Source organism: Microtus ochrogaster, linkage group LG10, assembly GCF_000317375.1.
Source record: "Microtus ochrogaster isolate Prairie Vole_2 linkage group LG10, MicOch1.0, whole genome shotgun sequence".
In the NCBI taxonomy this organism is placed as follows: Eukaryota; Metazoa; Chordata; class Mammalia; order Rodentia; family Cricetidae; genus Microtus; species Microtus ochrogaster.
The window spans coordinates 16,131,976-16,152,403 of NC_022035.1; the positions used below are offsets into that span (position 1 = coordinate 16,131,976).

Below are 20,428 nucleotides of genomic sequence, written 5' to 3' on the forward strand. Positions count from 1 at the left end.
GGTCTGAGTCATGCATTTCCTCTTCTGAAATCAGCAGCTTAACATGGGAATCTACAGAACAAAGCTCTAAGCGCACATTTCACCCACTGGCTTTCCCTGGGTGTTCATTCCAGCATTCCAAGCTGTGCAGTCGCAGTGGACCACAGGTCATAGCCTCAAAACCATGCACAGTTATTTAAAGCTCAGAGCCTTGGCTCGTGGAGTGCCGCCATGAACATCTTGCTCCTCCTTCTCTCTCTACTCTGCTCGAGGACCATTAGCCTGGTCCAACTGCCTTCCTCCCACTCTCCTCCTCTCCCTGCTCAGGACAACCATGCTCACTGCATACACCTTTATTTACTTTTCCGGGGGTTATCACAAGCATCTCTAACGCAGGCTTTATAAGTTTTACAACAAACATGATCTCTAATTGCCTTCTCTGGGTCTCAGGAGGGCTTTGAATGGCCTGTTAAACCAATCTAAAAATAATCTCTTAAATTTTTTACTTTAAAACTTGTGATTTTACCAAAAAATAAAAAATAAAAAGGTTTTTAAAAGCTGCCAAAGACAGAGTTAACAGTTTTCCCCCACAGTACCCAAACAGAGCCGTCCCTCAGCTCTCCAGCATTAAATGCGCTTTGTAAAGTTCCTTGCAGTTTTATTATTCCAGGTGCACTGCTACCATAAGAGGCCTTTGTGGACCTCGGCTATAAATGTCATTTGTTCCCATTAAGCAAATGTATTATATAGAAGATGATTGTCTAAATTTATGGTGACTAGTCTAGAGGGCACTAAATCGGGTAATATATCAAAATACCTGTTTTAAAAAGTCAATTCCTATAATTCGAAGACTGGTGTTTTCCCCCTCCGCTCAACATAAGCTAAGCATGTTCTATGACCGTGCGATACATCAAAAGAGATGCAGCCGGACTTCACAGCTATCTAAACAGTCCGGGTGAAAAACATAACTTTGTTCATTGTTTGGGTGTCAGAGGTGAAGTTGGAGGACGTGATTTATTGGGGTTTCATCTTTTATATAACTCCATATTCTGTTCTTCCTTCCTCTTTCCTCTCAAGAGCAGAGCCTCTCTTTACTGACCAGACTGGCCTCGACCTGGAGGGTTTAAGTGGTCTTCCTGCTTCTTCTCCCAAGAAGCTGAGATTATAGGCATGTAGCAACCCAACAACACTCTTTTCCTTTTACAAATTGACAACAACACAACAAAATCTTCAATGTGGAGGTACTGGAATGATAAACTAACAGAAGTGAGCATGTTTTTGTATCAAATTACACTATTACTTATCTAACATATAAACAAGAAAAATAAAGACATTTCTTTTCAGTGAAGATGAAGCTTACATATTAGTTACTGAGTTTGCAAATTAGTAATACTGTATCCAGCCATTTGAAGGAGAAGTGTAGACTTTATTTTATACTTTGTAACACACTCCACCCCAACCCTTGTATGGCACCAAAAAAAAAAAAAAAATAGAAGACCTATCTTTGACCCTGATCAAATGGGACATATGAAGGCCTCACAAAACCTGTTCTGCTTCTGGCCTTTGGTCCTTAGCTATGAAGACTTGAAACAAGACAAAGGATGTGTGTGTGTGTGTGTGTGTGTGTGTGTGTGTGTGTGTGTGTGTGTGTGTGCCTGAAGGGCTATCTTTTGTCCTTCACCTACAGGCTGGCCCACAGCTGACTTTTCAGCACTCTCTTCTCTCTGTAGCTGGCTAGCAAGCGAGAGTAGCTTGACCCTTGGGGCAACCAAGGTCCCCATGGTTGTTTTGAGGGCTAGCTGTTCCCCTGTACTAAACTAGACAGTACTACAGACATCTTGACAAGTAAGACCCTCTAAAGAAACACTGTCATACCCATCAAGATACCTTGATGCCTGGTATGGCACAGAACACAGAGAAGGAGGCAGACACCAGAAAAACACTCAATTTCTCTCACTGGAAGGAATGGGCCTCTGCGGCTGGATCTGGGGCCCTCGCTGCACAACTTGCTCATGATGCTGCCGCCAGAATCCAAGGCTTCATCACATCTGGAAGCATAAGAAAGCTCAAAACACAGGGCTTCGAAGGTGCTTCTGCCTTCAAATCCATGCTCACTGTGGCTAGGGCCTGTAGCTGTGTTCTCAGGTGAGGACATCCTCATCCAGCTATGTGGTTCCTCTTTACACAGTTGCTGATCTTTAGGTGACTACTTAAGTATTCCCTCAAGGGTGCACTTCAACCTAAACCGAAACTTCTACCTCAGGGGTCCCTAAAGATGGTGGTGGAATGGCAGAGGATGTTGAGAAGCATGGTTCTGGGACTGTGGGCTGGATCAGTTCCAATCCTGCAGGCCTCTCCCCATGCCCGCTCCTACCATTCTCATGCTCCACCTTGCTAATCTCTTCACTGATAAAAGTGCTCGTTTTGTATCAAAATGGGCACACATTACAGCACTACATCGTGAGACCATGTCTTGAAATAAACACGCACAAACCATCATGCTCTAGAAAATGTTTATTGACACCTGTGTTAATTTTCTTTCCATAATCCAAGAAATATACACAATACACAAAATACAGTAAAATGCACTTTTCCCACTTCAAATAAATATCCTCTACTTTTGTAAAAAAAATTATATTCTTTGTAATTTGCCACGGTGTATTAATTGGTGAAATAAAAGCAAAAATTCACTCTAGTTAATCTATCACTTAGTTCAGAGAGTCCCATGAGCATCTCTCTGCAGATAATGTTGTTTCTCTGTAAAATTACCTCGACTTCAAGACTGTTGCTTCTATTTTGCAAAAGGAAAACATAAGCTCCTTGACAAAGCGTTTATTGCCAAGAAGAATCCCCACTTGGGAGAAAAGAGCATCCGAATTTCTGCTGAATCAACTATGTGTAAACTCCGTAGTTAATCCTTCCTGCAGCCAGAGTTACAATGATTCTTATGTATCACACTGGTAATTTCCAAAATTAGTGGTTAAGGACTTAAATTAACAGTTACGAATGTAATACAGACCCAAGACAGAATTTAAAAGCTCTGATGGTGGAAAAGCCAAAAAGTAATGATGCTATATGAGGCAAATTTGTCATTTTCAAATATTGCCATTCATAACATTATAAGAACTGAAATCTACTGAATTATACAGACACAGCACAGACTTATATACATATATATCCCTGATAAGTTTAAGACAATGTGTTAGCTCTTACAAGTATTATTAATAAGATTATTTTAGTAACCAACAAAAATCATATTTAGGTAGTCACCAATCTTGAAAGGTTTTTATATGTAACCGAATCATCCTCAAAGCAATACATCATCAGGTAATAAAGGTCATTAGTACTGTCTAAATTCCTATGTTAGCAGTCAGCTGACAGTTTCTAGGCTAGCCAGAGGAAGTTAGGTACCCTTCACAGCAGCCCCAGTGCCACCATGAATGGGTCATGTCCACGGCTGCCTGCAGAAATGCTGGCTGGCCAAACCGTGCCACCTCCAAACATCATTTTGCTCAAAAAAACAAAAAATAAAACACACACCGTGATTCTTAAAGCTATCCTCGGGGTTTCCAAGGGCATCAGTTACTGTCTGTGTGTTAACATGTGGAACCTTTGTTCTAGACTACTTTAACCATGTAAAGGTGGGTTACATTGGTTTGTGCTCCATTTATTTAACCATTAAAGATGTGTTGGTTTGTCTGTCTCAGGCTCCTGATTGATCTAATAAAAAGCTGAAGAACAAATAGCTGGGCAGAGGAGGGATAGGCGAGACTGGTGGGCAGAGGGAATAAACCGAGGAATCTAGTCTTGAGAGAGAAGAGAAGAGAGAAGGAGATGCCCAGGGCCAGTCAGCCACAGAAGAAGCACGAAAAGTAGGACATACAGAATGAAAGAAAGAGAAAGAGTCAAACAGTTTAAATTAAATTATAAGAGCTAGTGAGACAAGTATATAATGAGGCCGAGCATTCATAACTAATAAGTCTCTGTGTTCTGACCTGGGGGGCTGACAGTCTAAAGCCTGATGCAACCGTTTCTTTGTTTGAAAGAGCAGAAATTACGTGCTTAGACATTCTTTTGAAGAATATCCCTGTGTTTGAAAATTTTTGAAACAGGTAACTGTGGACCCGGGACTCACTAGTGCCACAACTTCGTGACTTCCTTCTATGGCATTCCTCATAGTTCCTCCATCTCGAAGTGTGTGCTGAAGCTGCTGGCCACGGACGCGTGCTCAAAGATCCTGGGAAGGCTTGGCTTTAACAGTTCCACAGAGTGGCATGGTAGGTGCTGGGAAGCCTCGTTCTTCAGAGACAGCATCTGGTCTGTCCCGGGCTCCCTTCGATCATAATATAGGGCCCAGAGTAGAGTAATGGTGAGAATCATGGCCAGGATCTGCGTCACACCAATGGAGATCCCCAGAAACCTTAGCACTTGCAATTGTTTGGTTCCTCTCAAAAAGGAATACATTTTCTTTCCACAGCCCTGTAAAAAGAAATAGCATAATCAGCTTCATGTTGTCTGTTGTTAAACTGTCAAAAGTAGTGATTTTAAAAAATGTGAACCAGTTAGTTAATGAATTTTAAGTTAGTGGCCCTCAACCCATAGAGAGTGGTGTGCACCTTGCAAAGCCCCCTTAACTAATTCTGATCAGTCTTCTTTTGTTTTCCACATCGACTTAAATAAAACCCAGTGTCTAGAACAGGACTTATTAACTTTTTTATAATGGTAACTGCTTTTCACTTGAGAATTTTAATAAAATCTTGGGTACATAGGTTTATAAAATAGCTATAATTTGCTGATAATAAATAATAAAGGAATGTATTTTAAAATAGTTCTTTAGGACTGGAGAGGGAACTCAGCTGTTAAGAGCACTTGTTTCACAATTATGACCAGAGTTCGATCCAAGCACCCATGAAACAAGTCAGAAGTCCTGTGAGTGCCTGGACCTCCAGGTTCAAGGAAGTGAGAAAGGAGGATTGATAGAGTTTCCCACTTAGCCCCAGGTTCAGGAAGAGACCCTGGGTAAACGGCAGACAGCAGCAGAGAGAGCACCAGATGCTCTTTGATGGTTTTTGTAGTTAAGCACAGGCTAGTACACCTGTACACACTCTTGGGAGTACACAGACAGACACACAAATAAATAAATGTTTTTAAAACTTACTATGCATATAAATTTACCATTTATGAAAGGCTAAAGAAAAATTTGCATAATATAAAATGGGTGTGTTTGTTACTTTTAACATGAAGAACTGAATCTTGGTTAAACATTTCAGATTGTAGTACTTTATCCTTCACCATGTATTTCTGAATTGATCAATGTTTTTATTTAATTTTCAATGCCAAGAATACTGCTTTGAATAAAACTCATAGTGGCAGGAGTATGCGTAGGATCATTGCAGAAACTGTTGGAAATTCTATTTTAATCCCAAGTCAACACTTATTTAACAATTTTCAATAAACTAAAACCAGTCACTAAAAATAATTTTAAAGACCAAATTCTTATACAGTAGAGTCCAAAGATATAATTTTTACATGGTGAAGAACAGTGATAGGAAAATCGCATTTTTCATGGTTAATCGTTTGTTTCTATAAAAGCATGCAACTTTGATTATACAGTTAAAAGCAATGCAGCTTGTAGTATATGATAGTCACATGCCTGAGCGGCCCTGTTTTAGGCCATGCCTTTGGAACTGTATGGAATGAGCAAACACAAGCACAGTACAAAGTACACAAGTGTGCCTGATACCAAAGCTCCTATGACTCGTGATATGACATGGACAAACACTGTTAGAAGGACCGTGAATTCATTACAGAGTTGGTTTTGAATTAACCTGTGGTCATTTCATGTTCAGAAACCATTCAATGTTGCCAAAATTTTTATAACAGTCCATGTGAGATCGAGAATCACAGTTAAGAAGCTATGGTATATGTGTGAAGGACTAGAGTATTATAGCCAGAACCTGGAAACAACCTAGATGCCCTTCAATGGAAGAATGGATGAAGAAAGTATGGAATATATATATTAGAGTATTACTCAGCAGTAAAAAGCAAGGACTTCTTGAATTTTGCATACAAATGGATGGAAACAGAAAACACTATCCTGACTGAGGTAAGCCAGACCCAAAAAGAGGAACATGGATGTACTCACTCATATTTGGTTTCTAGCCATAAATAAAGGACATTGAGCCTATAATTCGCAATCCTAGAGAAGCTAAATAAGAAGGTGAATCCAAAGACAAACATATATGCATACTCCTGAATATTAACCTTCATCAGGTGATGAAAGGAGACAGAGACGGAGACCCACAGTGGAGCACCGGACTGAAATCTCATGGTGTCTAGTTTTATGAAAACAACTTAACAAGAAGCTGCATCATATAATTGGAAAGAATTCTAAAGGAAAGGGGAGGGTAAACAGAAGTAGCAGTTTTAGCTCTTCCACTCTAAGGATAGGTATTTAGAAAGCACCTGGGGATTATATTGGGTTAAGAACATGACAACCGTAGGTTCTCTAGGACCCATGACCTCGCTTGCTCTCATCCCAAGCCAAAGGCTCTTTTTGCAGCAACATGAAGCCATTACAGAAATCGACAACTGGTCACAATGCAGATAACTGTAGAGTGCTCATTCCCAACTGATGAGTCTACAACACAAGCCCTACAGCTAAGGCACAGAAAACACCTTGGAAGAGGGGGTAGATAGGTTCAGAGGGCTAGAACATCAGCTACAAGGTATTTGTCATCTACATATTACAGGGAGCTGCGCCCATGAAATCTCAACAAAATGGTGTCTTAAAAGACCTGCACAATAACAGCATCAGTTGACATCCCGATGGAAGAAAGCTCACAAAGCCCTACTCTTAGATGAAGATCTATCAGCAATTAATAGCTTCTAAGAAAGAGAGAATCTGTATTCTCCAGAGACAGGCTCTGATAGGTTCTCTAATCCAAAATGGTCAGGCCTAACCACAGGTAAGGTTGGGCAATACTAAATGGACCTATTGTGTTATATTCATAGATATATTGTTATATAACAATAATAATTAAATATGAAGCTATAAAGTTAAGAGGGGAATGGGAAGAAGAGTTGAAAGAAGGTAGATGTGGGGTGGGAATGATGTAAGCCCAGTACTTATGCATGAATAAAAGTAGAAGAAAGAAAAATCATGAAATAGAACAATAGAGTAAAACAAAGAAACAGTACTGTGACTAAGAACTGCATTGTCATCTTCTTGAGAAACCAGTGCCTTGTCTCCAGGGACCGGTGTCAACACAGCTCAGAAGTAATTCACTCTGCTAAAGGGAATTTAATTTTAAATTAAGGTGACTAGCTGAGATATCATTTTAAGGATACATCTTAAAACCCTTGAAAGCTTTTGGTTTCCAGTAAAAGTGACGTAGTGTTTACCCTTATAAAGACAGCCACTTGAACAAAAGGAAATTCACAAATATTTAAATTCCGGCCTCCCTGTATTCTTTACCACAGTCCAAGAATTCATGTGTCTATGAGAACTAGACATGGAATTGGTTATCATTCTCATATCTTATCGGAAGGAAGTTCTTCCATTTGCAAAAGTACTAGTTGGTAATTTCACTCCAATAAAGCATTACTTCAAAGCAATAAGAAATCCCATAAAAGTCGCCAGACACTTTGCAATAACTGCCTTTTCCTGGTAATAAAAACTTTTTTAAAAAAAGCCAAAGGGCCATCCATCTTAGCAAAAATAAATTTAAAGTGCTTAAGGATTTACAACATTTAACATCAACTTGTAGTCATGTATCTCTCTGACTTTCTTATCATAGCAAGAGAGATGAACACACTCACTGACATGTACAAATAACGTGTAGAAAACGAAGCTACACATCATCAAAACAGTTTAAAAGGTTCAACACTATTTTAAACTGTTCTACTAAGGTATTCTACCAGAGTCTAATCAACTTTAAAATAATCATGTATAACCTTTATGTGGAACAATGTTGTGCCATTCAGTATTCTTACCTTGAAACAAATAATAGGAATCACTTGTTTGGATTTTGGGAGGGTTAATGAAAAAAAAAACCCTCAGAATTGTGTCTAGAACACAGCTAGAGCAAAGGGGGTACTAATTTTGAGCTCTGTGTTGGGCTATAGATTAGAAAACTCAACTACATGCAGATGAAAAGTTTGATGGCCATCAGAAAGTAAATGACAACATTTTACAAGATTATGAAAATACCAAAACATAGCATTATGTCCCCTAACAAATATTGATATCTTAGAGACCTCTGTGTGACTGGGCGTGAATCAGGGACATCTGTGGGAACAGAACTGAGCCAGCGACCTCAGTCAGAGCAGGCCTGAGACAACAACCTCCAAAGGAGCAGATACAAGGCCGTTACTGCTGAAGGAGCAGAGCTGAGCCAGAGACCTCTGCAGACAAGCAACAAGTCAGGGACCTCCGAGGAAGCACACCGAAGCCAGAGACCTCTGCGGGACCAGACCCAAGCCAGGAACCTCCGCAGGAGCAGGCCCAAGACAGGGATATCTGTGGGAACAGGCCTGAGCCAGCTACCTCAGCCTAGGCAGGCCTGAAGCAGCAACAGCCACCTCCACAGGAGCAGCTTGAGCCAGTGACTTCCTCTGGAGCAGGCCAAGGCAATGACCTTCATAAGGGCAGATACAGGGGAGCCACCACAAAGGGAGCAGGCCTGAGACAGTGACCTCTGCTGGAGCAAGCTAAAGGCAGCATCTCAGTGGAAGCAGCCCCAAATAAGCAACCTCCATGGAAGCAAGGCCAAATGACCCCAGGGATTGCAGAGTGACCCCTAGGAGTGCTGAGTGATCTCTGCGAACACTGAGTGACCTCTGGGGTGACTGCCTGACTGTACCATGGTGAATAGCCATCTGAGTCTTAGACCCACTGACACTTGGAAGATTGATCACCAGAATCACAACCCCAACTACACCAATCAGAGGAAGCAATGGGTAGACAAGGTAAGAACACACTCAACACAAAAAAAAAAGCAATATGACACCAACAAAACTAGTGGCCCTCCAAAATCAAGACCTGAACACTCAAATAGATAAAGCAGAAGAAAACGACCTAAAAATGAGGTTAGGAGAATATTTGAGGCCCTTAAAGAGGAAATTTAAAATTCCCTCAAAGAAATGGAGGAAAAGACAAATAAAAAAATTGGAAGAAATCAACAAATCCCATGAAGAAAATCAAGAAAAAGAAATCAGATGAAGGAAACCATTTAAGACTTGAAAACTGAAATGGAGACAATAAAGAGAACACAATCTGAGGGAATTATAGAAATGGAAATTATGAGAAAATGATCAGGAACCACAAATGCAAGTATAAACAACATAATACAATAGATGGAAGAGAGAATCTCAAGTTCTGAGAATACAATAGAGGAAATAGACTTGTTGGTCAAAGAAAACAGTAACTCTAACAAAAACTTTACACAAAATGTCCAGGAAATATGGGATACCATAAAAAGACCAAATAAAAGTAATAGAAGAAGGAAAAGAAGTCCAACCAAAAAGCACAGAAAATAGATTCAACAAAATCATAGAAAAAAAAAACCTTCCCCAACCTAAAGAAAGATATGCATAGGAGGATACAAGAAGCTTATAGAACACCAAATAGATTGGATCAAAAGAAAGAAAGAAAGAAAGAAAGAAAGAAAGAAAGAAAGAAAGAAAGAAAGAAAGAAAGAAAGAAAGAAAGAAAGGAAGACCTCTCAACCACATAATAATCAAAACATTAAACATACAAAATAAAGAAGAATATTAAGAGATGCAAAGGAAAATGGCCAAAAAACAAATAAAGGCAGAATTACCAGAATTACACCTGATTTCTCAATGAAAACAATGAAAGCTGGAAGGTCCTGGTCAAGCTTTATCCAGACATTAAGAGACCATGGATGACAGCCCAGACTTCTATACCCAGTAATACTAGCAATAACCATAGACAAACAAGATATTCCATGATGGAACCAGATTTAACCAATACCTAGGCACAAACCCAGCCTTACTCAGAGTACTAGAAGGAAAATTCCAACCCAAGAAAGTTAGCTACATCCACAAAAAAATCAGTAGCCCTTCTTTACACAGATGATAAATGGGCTGAGGAAGAAATCAGAAAAATATCACCCTTCACAATAACCACAAATAGCATAAAATATCTTGTGGTAAGAGCTGTATGACAAGAACTTTAAATCTTTGAAGAAAGAAATTGAATAAGCCACCAGAAAATGGAAAGATCTCCCATGCTCCTAGGTAAGTAGAATTAACATAGAAAAATGGCAATCTTACCAAAAGCAATCTACAGATTCAATGTAATGCCCATCAAAATCCCAAATATTTCTTCACAGACCTCAAAAGAATAATACTCAACTTCATATTGAAAAAGTAAAACTCAGGATAGCCAAAACAATCCTGAACTGATTTCTTAACCCCTGCCTGTAAAAGCCAAAGTGCTCTTCAATATTTTTCAAAAAAGTAAAATCACTACCCAAAATGTCTACCTGGCTTCCTGGTCAGATGGACAAAAGTTTATATAATTTAGAAACAGTTCTTCAAAACCATTTAAATTCAAAAGTTTTAGACACATGGAAAGTTAATATAGATAGATACCTCTCTTTATTGCTGAAAAAATATGTGTCATATTCTATCAGTTTCTTAGGAAATGAACAGAAAACAGACTTGGGTGATGGGGGCTGATCTTTGTCCCTGTTTCATGTATTGGGGTTTAAATAGGAGTCTTCAATGCACAGGAAAAATTAGTATGGGCCTTCTAATATTTAGTTAATAGTAAGCTTTAGAATGAAAGGTGAACCATTGAAGGATCTGAATTTTCAATTAAATGGAAAAAGTGAGTTCAAAAGCTCTATTGTGCAGCACAGTGACTACAGTTAATGATGCATTAAAAAGCAAAGCATTTGGAAAATATCCATGCTGGTGGCTCAATCCTTTAAAATGCATTACATCAATTACTTCATTTTTACTCCTTCAATAGTCTCTGAAACTTAAATTTTGCCTATATACTTTTCCTTTTTGTGTCAAGTCTCTCTTCCCTTTAAAATAATTCATTTTAGGCAGAAAGCTCATCGGAGAGGTAATATTTCTTTTCAAATATGCAGGTAAAGCATAACAGAAGCTGCTCAGGTACAATCCATTGGCTTCATATTTTGGCAAGTTTTGGAAAGTCAGTATTGATATTTTTCAACATCAAATCTAGCCTTTAAAGGGCACAGTAAATTGTATTATCCAGGATTCCCTGGGAAGGAGATACATGAGTGACATATACTGTTCTAGAGTGAGGTGGATCTTGGGAGTCAGTAGGTTTCCTTTCTGTGTTTTTGAAAGCATGGCTGAAAATTAGTAACATCAGCAAAGTGGCCCAGTAAGACATCTGAATAGTGTCTTCCACACAAGCAATGACAGCCGAGAAGAACCAGTCAGCTTCGGCTGTTTCAGAGCTCTAGGAATTAGCCAGAGGTTTGCAGCAATGTGAGCAGCATTTATTCCAGAAAGTACCGGGTTTTCAAGAAGAGAAAAAAGCTTTGTGGCATTTGGCTGTCCCTTGTTCTATCTGTCTTCTTAACTCTGCAATGGTCTTGAAAGCCAGCAGTCTACAACCATGGTGGATGCTGGGCACAAGAGAGCAGGATGGAGATGCCTTTTAAAAGTCTAATTCCTTGATTCTTTGGATTGTTTTCTGTGTTTCTATTTTGTTGATTTCTGCCCTCAGTTTGATTATTTCCAGTCTTCTACTCCTCCTAGGTGAGTCTGCTTCTTTTTTTTTTCTAGAGCTTTCAGGTGGGCTGTTAAGTCTCCAATGTGTGCTTTCTCTGTTTTCTTTAAGTGGGCACTTAGTGCTATGAACTTTCCTCTCAGGACTGCTTTCATAGTGTCCCGTAAGTTTGAATAGGTTGTTTCTTTATTTTCATTGAATTCAAGGAAGACTTTGATTTCTTTCTTTATTTCTTCCTTGATCCAGGTGTGGTTCAGAAGTTGACTGTTCAGTTTCCATGAGTTTGTAGGCTTTCTGGGGGTAGCATTGTTGTTGAATTCTAACTTTAAACCATGGTGGTCTGATAAGACGGGTTGGTTGACATTTGTACATTTTGGGGGGAGGACCAAACAAATGCTTAAGAGATCTCACAGCTGGAGAATGATGAGTCCATAGTGTGTTTGGAAGAACATCTGTCTACCTTCTACGATCTGAACAGTTACACACATGCCCAAGGTTGGACTTGAACTTGATAAAGACCTTAGAAGGCCCTAAGATCTCACTTCTCAGTGACCTTGAGAGTCTGTGAGTCTTTGAGACTAAGATGCTTACTGGCTAGGGGTAAGTAAGGCTAGGAGACTTGTTGAATCTAATCACCTCAGGAAATCTCTGTTTATTCATTAACTGACACCAACCTATCTGAGCAGGGACTTCAAAGGCCATTCATAACAAATATATATATATATGTATATATATATACATATATATGTATGTATATATAATAACACAGACCTTACAAAATTAGTGTCAAAAACTCAATAGGTTAACAAGCAACCACAAGAAACTTTAAACATTTAATGCACAGGGTGGAGGACTTTTTAAATTAACCAAAATGTCCAGTTGGAAGGATGGAAAGAAAGGAAAAAGGAAAGATACATGGAAAGAGAAGGAAAATGAAGGTAGGAAGGATGGAGGGAAGGGATGGAGGTAAGAAGGAAAGAAAAATAATTACAGGATATGCAAGGAAAGAAGAAAGGCCCACATGCATAGCAGAAAAAAAAGCTTTAAGGGAATCATGAAGACGCACATCCAACAAGATTCCCCGTCTCATGAGTGAATCTTATCCACACTGCTCCTTCTTCTGACCGCGTCTCAGACATGCCAGACTAGCCTCAAATTAATTCACAATGTAGCTGAGAATGGCTTCTACTTCCTAAAATTAGAGCTGTGTGCACCACACTTGATTTATGTGATGCTGGGGACCAAATCCAAGGATTCCTGCATGCTTCATACGCGCTCTTCTGACTGAGCTAAGCACCCCACACACCTAGCTCTCACCTGTCACTTCTGCACCGGAAGTGTCTTTCTAACAGTGTGAGTTGGTCCTGATTCTGTGCTCAGTCCATCCTTTTCCATACAACAGGGTCAATGTTGCTTCGCTTTAACCCTTAATGCATACACCTAGTTCCTTCTAGAGTTCCAAACACACATCCCTAGCTCCTAGTAATCAGTTGAGGTTTTTGTTATTGTTATTGGTTGTGGGGAAGGTGGTATTTGTTTGTTTGTTTGGTTGGTTGGTTGATTTTTCAAGACAAGGTTTCTCTGTGTAGCCCTGGCTGTTCTGGAACTTACTCAGTAGACCAGGCTGGCCTCAAACTCACAGAGATCCTCCTGCCTCTTCCTCCCTCTCCCAAGTGCTATGATTAAAGCTGTATGCTATCACTGCCAGGTCCCTTAGTTATCTTTTTCTGGATTATGCTCAGTTTGTCAGTGTTACATTGAAAATGATAAAACTTCTTAACTTAGAAAAAACCTAGAAAATGCCATAAAATTTTAAGAAAAGCAAGGCTATTATGAGTGAGTTTGCATCCAGGTGAGAAATAACCTTTTTGTTCACTCAGAATGTCTAACATGAGTTTGTATTTTTGTGCCATGAGACAGGGTATATTTCCTTCTACACCAGGAGGCCATGAAAAAGCTTGATGTCCTCTCTGCGGTGAGAACATAATTTACCCAGAGAAGAGATCCTACTGGAATCTTTTACTTTTCCATCAGCGTGTCTACCTTATCACTTCGTTGTGTTCACCCTTCAAACATTACACAATTTTAGTCCCTGAAGCTTGCCCCATATAAGATTATATTTCATTTTCTTTATCAAAAGCTTCTTAGAAATATTACCCATGGAGTATTCCAATGAAACACAATGAAGTGGAATCTCTATGTACCAGCAAACTAGATTAGCAAATTCTGCCAATGTGCAATATCCTAACCTGGGCTTCTATGTATTACATCCCACTAAGGTATTTTGCTGAGAGGTTTTGAATTATACGGAGGAAAATACATCTCTAAACTGGTTAAAATAATCTTGAAGATACTTTTCTAGACACATTATAAGCTGTACACATAAAATCCCACTTGTGAAATAGTACTTCAGAATTGTCCTGCCTTTGAGAACGTAGAGTATTAACTCTCCCAGCATCCCGATTATGCAGAAAAGCATAATCAGGGTCTGTCAGGAAGCTCAGAGGCAGCAGGACGCTCAAGGACAGCAAGCAACTGGTGAGCATGTCTGCTTGTTTTCCCCTCTTCCTTCACCTTGACTTTTCAATTCTATTTATATTTCACTATTATTAATACACTGCATCTTATACTCTGTATTAGATCCTTTATTTAATAAAAGGTACAAGGTATGAACATATAAATAACAGCACAGATTTCTCCAAGGTGCACACAATTTAACACGTCTCTGATGACTCAGAACAATCTTTTTTATCTTGCAGGATAATAAACATTATGCTGAACATCAGTGAATCATTTCCAGAAGCTCTTAAAATTAGATGTACAGATTAACTTTCCAAGCCAACATTCCTCAATGTGCAGCCATTTTTCTTTCCTTTTTTTCCTCTCTAAATTTGTCACAGAAATAACTCCAGCATTCAGTTTTGGTTTTGCACCACTCCTCTAGGAGTAATTAAATCGTAACACAACCCTGAACTTATTTGGAGTCACTGAAAGACCAATTAGTTTTCCAGTGGAAAACTGAATTGTTGAAAAGCAGGACACTAGGTCTAGACAAAACAATTGGGGTATTCGCTTGCAGGGTCTGTCCCTGTTCATAGATGTATAATGATAAACCCAAACTTCTTTCGAGCAAGGAATACAAATGGTAGACAAAGATGGGTTTCATTTTTCTCACCATAGGAAAGAACTGAATTTCATTTATTTGATTATTTGCAGTTAAAAAATTCTGAGTTGACATTACTTGAATACGTTTTCATCTTAAATAGAGCCGTGTGAGTCCTACACTAATAACCTCAGATAATTCAAAGGTATGAATAAGTCTTCTTGGCTCACCTACTTTCCTTGCTGCAGTATTAAAATTCTGGTCAACTATTAGCCATAAATAACAAAGCTACATTTATGAGAGGTGGGGAACACATGAATCTCTGCATTTCCTGCCATCTATTAGAAGGCACGTCAGGATTCCTCATTTCATTTGAGGAAATTATACACTTGAAATTATTCTCTGATCTATCTACAAAATGATTTCTAAAACTGGAAGATCACCCGTGGCTTTTCAGTACTCCATATTCTCAGGCCACCTCAGAAAGCCAGGTAGGCCTTGAAAGGGTTATGAAGATAAAGTATAAATAAGATCTAGGTGCCAATATATGCATAGCAGTATTGATATTTTTGTAATTGATTTCTGATGATAAGCATGTCTCTCAAGTTTGAAATGACTGTGGTAAATATCAGTATAAAAATATAATCTTCAGCTTTTTTAAAAAAAATCCAAGAGCTGAATGATAACAGTTCATGAGTTCATAGGTATTTAACAGGTTGGTCAAACATTCTTTACTAATAATCTTAAACTCAGAAGGGAAATAAATGCTTCTTCAAAGAAAAAACCTGGACAGCATGCACTAAACCAAAACTTTCTGACCTTTACAGAGGAAAGTTTATCCAGGCCCAAGAAACATAATGAAGAAGTTATTTTATTATTTTTGAATGTATGGCGGGTCCTCATAGCTCACTGAATCATCATAATGAATCATCATAATGTCGAAAGAATACAAACAACATTACCAAGTGTAAAAAATAGCTCTTGCTGCACATTTCACTGTTTAACCAAAACTGCATATAAAGAGACCAGAGTCTAACAACTCAGCGGGCACACCCAGCTTTTCACAGCAGAGGAGGGCCCATGCCTGCCTCATGCTAAGATTTATGTGCATTCCCCACCTAATGTGATTTGTCCACCCTTGCTGTTCAACTACCAGAAGGGGGAAAAGGGAAAACTGCAGCACATCAAAATCTGTAACGTAGAAACTCCACGTTCAGTCAGCACAAAATCACATAGCCAGAGGTGCAGAGTTTTCTCTTAGGATGAGCAAAATGAGGGCGACACAGCGAGCTGAAAACCTAATTGCAGATCACTACCTTTTCTATTTGATTCAATAAACCCATTAATACATTGCTGTTACTGGCATCATTAGCTACCGCTATGTACTGATGTGGTGTTTTTTTTTCATGCCAAGTGGTGTACGGAGGATCTCTGTTTATCTTTGAACTGTTCGTGTCTTATCTAACATACAAGAAATCTGAGGAGTTCTAACAAATTCAACTTTGTCTTAGTCATGCATTCAACACCTGAGAAATCTAAGCTTGGACTCCTGGAGCAAGCAGACTCAAGTTTGGTCACTTGTAGCATGACAGCCTGAGACCAAATCAGCTGGTCTCTTCCTGGGCTGCTTTTCCACAAAATGCTGATAATACTGAGAGAAAAGTCTTAGGGCTTTAAAGAGGCGATGGCTGAAACTTCCTCACTCCGAACATCATGGAAGCTTGTCTATTTGAAAAACATATAGGCATCCTCCTGAATATTAACCTTCATCAGGTGGTGAAAGGAGACAGAGACAGAGACCCACATTGGAGCACCGGACTGAAATCTCAAGGTCCAAATCAGGAGCAGAAGGAGAAAGAGCAGGAGCAAGAAACTCAGGACCGCGAGGGGTGCACCCACACACTGAGACAATGGGGATGTTCTATCAGGAACCCATCAAGGCCAGCTGGCCTGGGTCTGAAAAAGTATGGGATAAAACCCGACTTGCTGAACATAGCAGACAATGAGGACTACTGAGAACTCAAGAACAATGGCAATGGGTTTTTGATCCTACTGCACGTACTGGCTTTGGGGGAGCCTAGGCAGTTTGGATGCTCACCTTACTAGACCTGGATGGAGGTGGGTGGTCCTTGGACTTCCCACAGGTCAGGGAACCCTGATTGAGGGAAATGGGAGGCGGTGGCGGGGAGAAGGCAGAAATCTTTAATAAATAAATAAATAAATAAATAAATAAATAAATAAATAAATAAATACAACTCAGTGTGTCCGTCAGGATTTGCCTACCCCTACCCTAAAGGCAGCAATGGGTTTTTAGGCTGAACATGAAAAGGCGCTGCAGAAACAAGGTCTCATGAACTTCTTCTCTCCTAGTTCCTGCCCCCTGCCCTCTTTCTTTCCCTCAAGGTGAGGTACAGCGAGATACTAGACTTCTGGTCCTCTGAAGCAAGCCATAAAACCTAAGAACTTCTTTTCTAATCTCCTCCCTGTGGAAATCTGTAGCAGCAGGCAGCTTGGTCATCCCAACCGTCCAGAATCAAAATAATCACACAGGAACTATATTAGTCAAATCACTGCTTGGCCCATTAGCTCTAGCTTCTTATTGACTAACTCTTACACATTAATTTAATCCATCTCCATTAATCTGTGTATCGCCATGTGGTCTACCAAGTAAAGTTCCCAGCATCTGTCTCCTGCGAACTACATGGCTTCTCTCTGATCCAGCCTCCTTTCTCCCAGCATTCCATTTAGTTTTCCCTGCCTAGCTATATTCTGCCCTGCTACAACTCAAAGCAGTCCTTTATTAACCAATGGTATTCACAGCATACAGAGGGGAATGCCACATCAGAAAGCCAGTGAAGGGTGTCCAGCTGCACACTGAGGTGCCAGGGAATATGAGAAAGAGACAGAGGAATGAATCTGAAATGGTCTTGCTAACATCCTCCCTTCCTGGCTGATCATCACTAGCTCATATCCCTCTGTGGACATGTTTCTCCACTACTCCACTCTTCATTCATTAGATTTCAGGCAGCAGTCTTCTCTAGGAGTTTGGGTTTTCCTTGCTTAGGGTAACTTCTTGTGTAAAAGTTCCCTTGAGTAAGTGTTAAGCTGCGTTATAGCAGTGTCGGCCCTGACCCTTTGCTTGGCTGAGGAAACAGTATTGTACTTCGCAACCCTTGGCTAAGGGCAACCAATCCACAAATGCACCCAGGCTTTTCTGGAATAGGCTATGATCCCATTTTGCATCCTTTCCTTCTGCTCAGGGCCCTTGAAGAAAGTAGGAGTAACTCTGAAAGACAGAAACCTAAGACGGCAAGGTTACATCACAACTGGCCCATGAACAAACTTGACCACAAAGCTGTCTGGCAGCCCAAAGCAGCAGGCTTCTCCAGGAAAGAGAAACCAACTCCTACCTCATCCAAGCTATTGAAGCAGTCTTTTTTTTTAAATTGACACCCACAAAATCCACATCTCTAACTGAGTTCTGCCTCCTGAGCTCCTGATTGTCTCCTGAGTTTCTGCATCAACCTGTACCTCACCACGGCTTTCAATGCAGCATTTCAACAATGGGACTGATAGAACCTAATCACCTCACCCCCTCAGTACAGGGTTCCTCTCTCCAGGATCCAAATCAAAGCCAGCAGGCTTGCTGCTTCGCTGCTGTGACCCCCAGTCTGTACCTATCCTTTCTGCTTTTGATTTGAAGTGCCTTTCACAATTGTTTGCTCCAGTTCATTTTCAGTGCCTTACACTGAATCCTAGCCCTTGTAATCACACGAATTATCCACCAATCTCCTACCTAATTTTCCTGCCTCAAGGCCTGACCTTCACCTTAATTGCCTGCCTCTTCCCCTTCTTTACAACACTAGCGTTATGATTTTTAAGGACAATCTAAAGCTATTGCTATGTAACATACTTTTGGGGGGCCAAAATACAATAAAGGCTTTTGATGGCACTACAGTCTGCAGGCAAACATTGTTAGTCTCTACTAATAAAGCAGAGGAGGAAAGTGGTCTTTTTGAACAGTAAAGAAGGAACAGGAAACTCCCCATTGAACTCTGTCAAGAAAGACAGCGAAAGAAAAGAACAATGCATTTGTATACCTGCAGCAAAACTGCCAGAGCATTTCCAGGCCAGATTAGATCAAGTGAAGCCTGCAGATAAAAGCCCTTCCCTGGGCCCCACCAGCCACAAACAACCCAAACTGGTCCTGCAAGGGGCTTTGATAAAACAGGCAACACCCCAAGCCAGAGTCAACCTGATCCTGCTGACAGTTTAGAGAGAGATAATGAAGTCAGAAGAAAAGCAGGATAGAAGATATCTGAGCTTATATAAAGAACCCTGAGAAAGAAACTTCTTGGGGAAATTCCATCTAAATAACCACTGAGCCTGAAAAGCTGCCTACCGTTTCCCATCTGGGCAGGGGGGCTCTCTGTGTGTTTATCTGGCAGTGGAGATTCATTATTAATAAATCAGTATCCCACGACTACTTTGTCCTAAGTTTCCCTTTCATGAGAATGCCTTAAATTTGTGAGCATGCTTGCCTTTTGACTAGGCAATTACAGACTTGAGTATAAGATCTGTGTGTTAGCAAAACTTACGAGGCACTTCATAACAGCCGCTGCTCTGTGCACCACGCTGACAGCCCATTCTCTTCGCGTGCTGTCAGTTCTAACTGTGTACCAGGACTTGGCTGGAAAAGGCCTCTTCTGCCACTTGCCAATCAAATGCTTTCTTCACATGGATAACACCTACTTACCCTTTAGACTGAAAGACCCACGAAATACCACCATCGCCATGTGTTTCCCCCACTGCACAACTGGAGTACAAAGACAATGGCAACTAAGGATCGTCTAGTCCATACCAGCTCCCTTTTGTGCCCTCATTCAAGAGGATATGAATCTTACTTCATTTTCTAGACCCTGTATTTCTATCTCAGCTCAGAAATGAGGAAAAATTAGAACAGGATGTCATGTCTGAAAAAAGTGTTTCCATACACAGAAAAATACTGATCATTAGAATTGGCCGACAATGTTAACAAGAGAGGGTTGTTAACGAACAGAAGGGAGGGTAGGGACAGTGCTCAGGAAAACAAACAAACAAAAAAAACAAAAAAAGAAACGGTGTAATAATTATCCTTCAAGTTCAGAAGAATACAAAAGAGATCAGCATGAACAGAACAGAACCACACAGCAACTCAGTGATGATGAACTGCAGGAAATCATTATAATCAACCCACATATCATCCAGTATTCTAAATGAGATAAGAAGACTTCAGACAGCACCGATGACCAAATTCTAGGTTATTCTTAGCTCTTTCCCACTACTCCATGCCTGCCTGTATGCCCCGATTTTAGCAAGAATTCTTCTGTTCATAGAGTTCCTCCATTCTTCATATCTCATCCTTCACCCCCTACCCCCTTATGAAAGTCTGATCGCATTGGTCTGCCATCAGCAAGAATTCCATTGGATGTTCTACTGGGAACTCACCAAGGCCAGCTGGCCTGGGTCTGGAAAAGCCTGGGATAAAACTGGACTCTCTGAACATAGCGGACAATGAGGACTACTGAGAACTCAAGAACAATGGCAATGGGTTTCTGATCCTACTG

General features: G+C 40.2%; 1 protein-coding gene across 3 annotated transcripts in view; it reads right to left on the reverse strand.

The window, feature by feature from the left end:
* Positions 1-2,475: 2,475 nt before the first annotated feature.
* Positions 2,476-20,428, reverse strand: part of Tspan12 (tetraspanin 12) — a 78,793-nt gene continuing 60,840 nt past the window's right edge. For all 3 annotated transcript variants that reach the window (XM_013352462.2, XM_026787551.1, XM_026787550.1), the window contains one exon: positions 2,476-4,458. In XM_013352462.2, the coding sequence (XP_013207916.1) occupies positions 4,153-4,458 (306 nt within the window). In that variant the 3' untranslated portion in view covers positions 2,476-4,152. The remainder of the gene's footprint in view (positions 4,459-20,428) is intronic.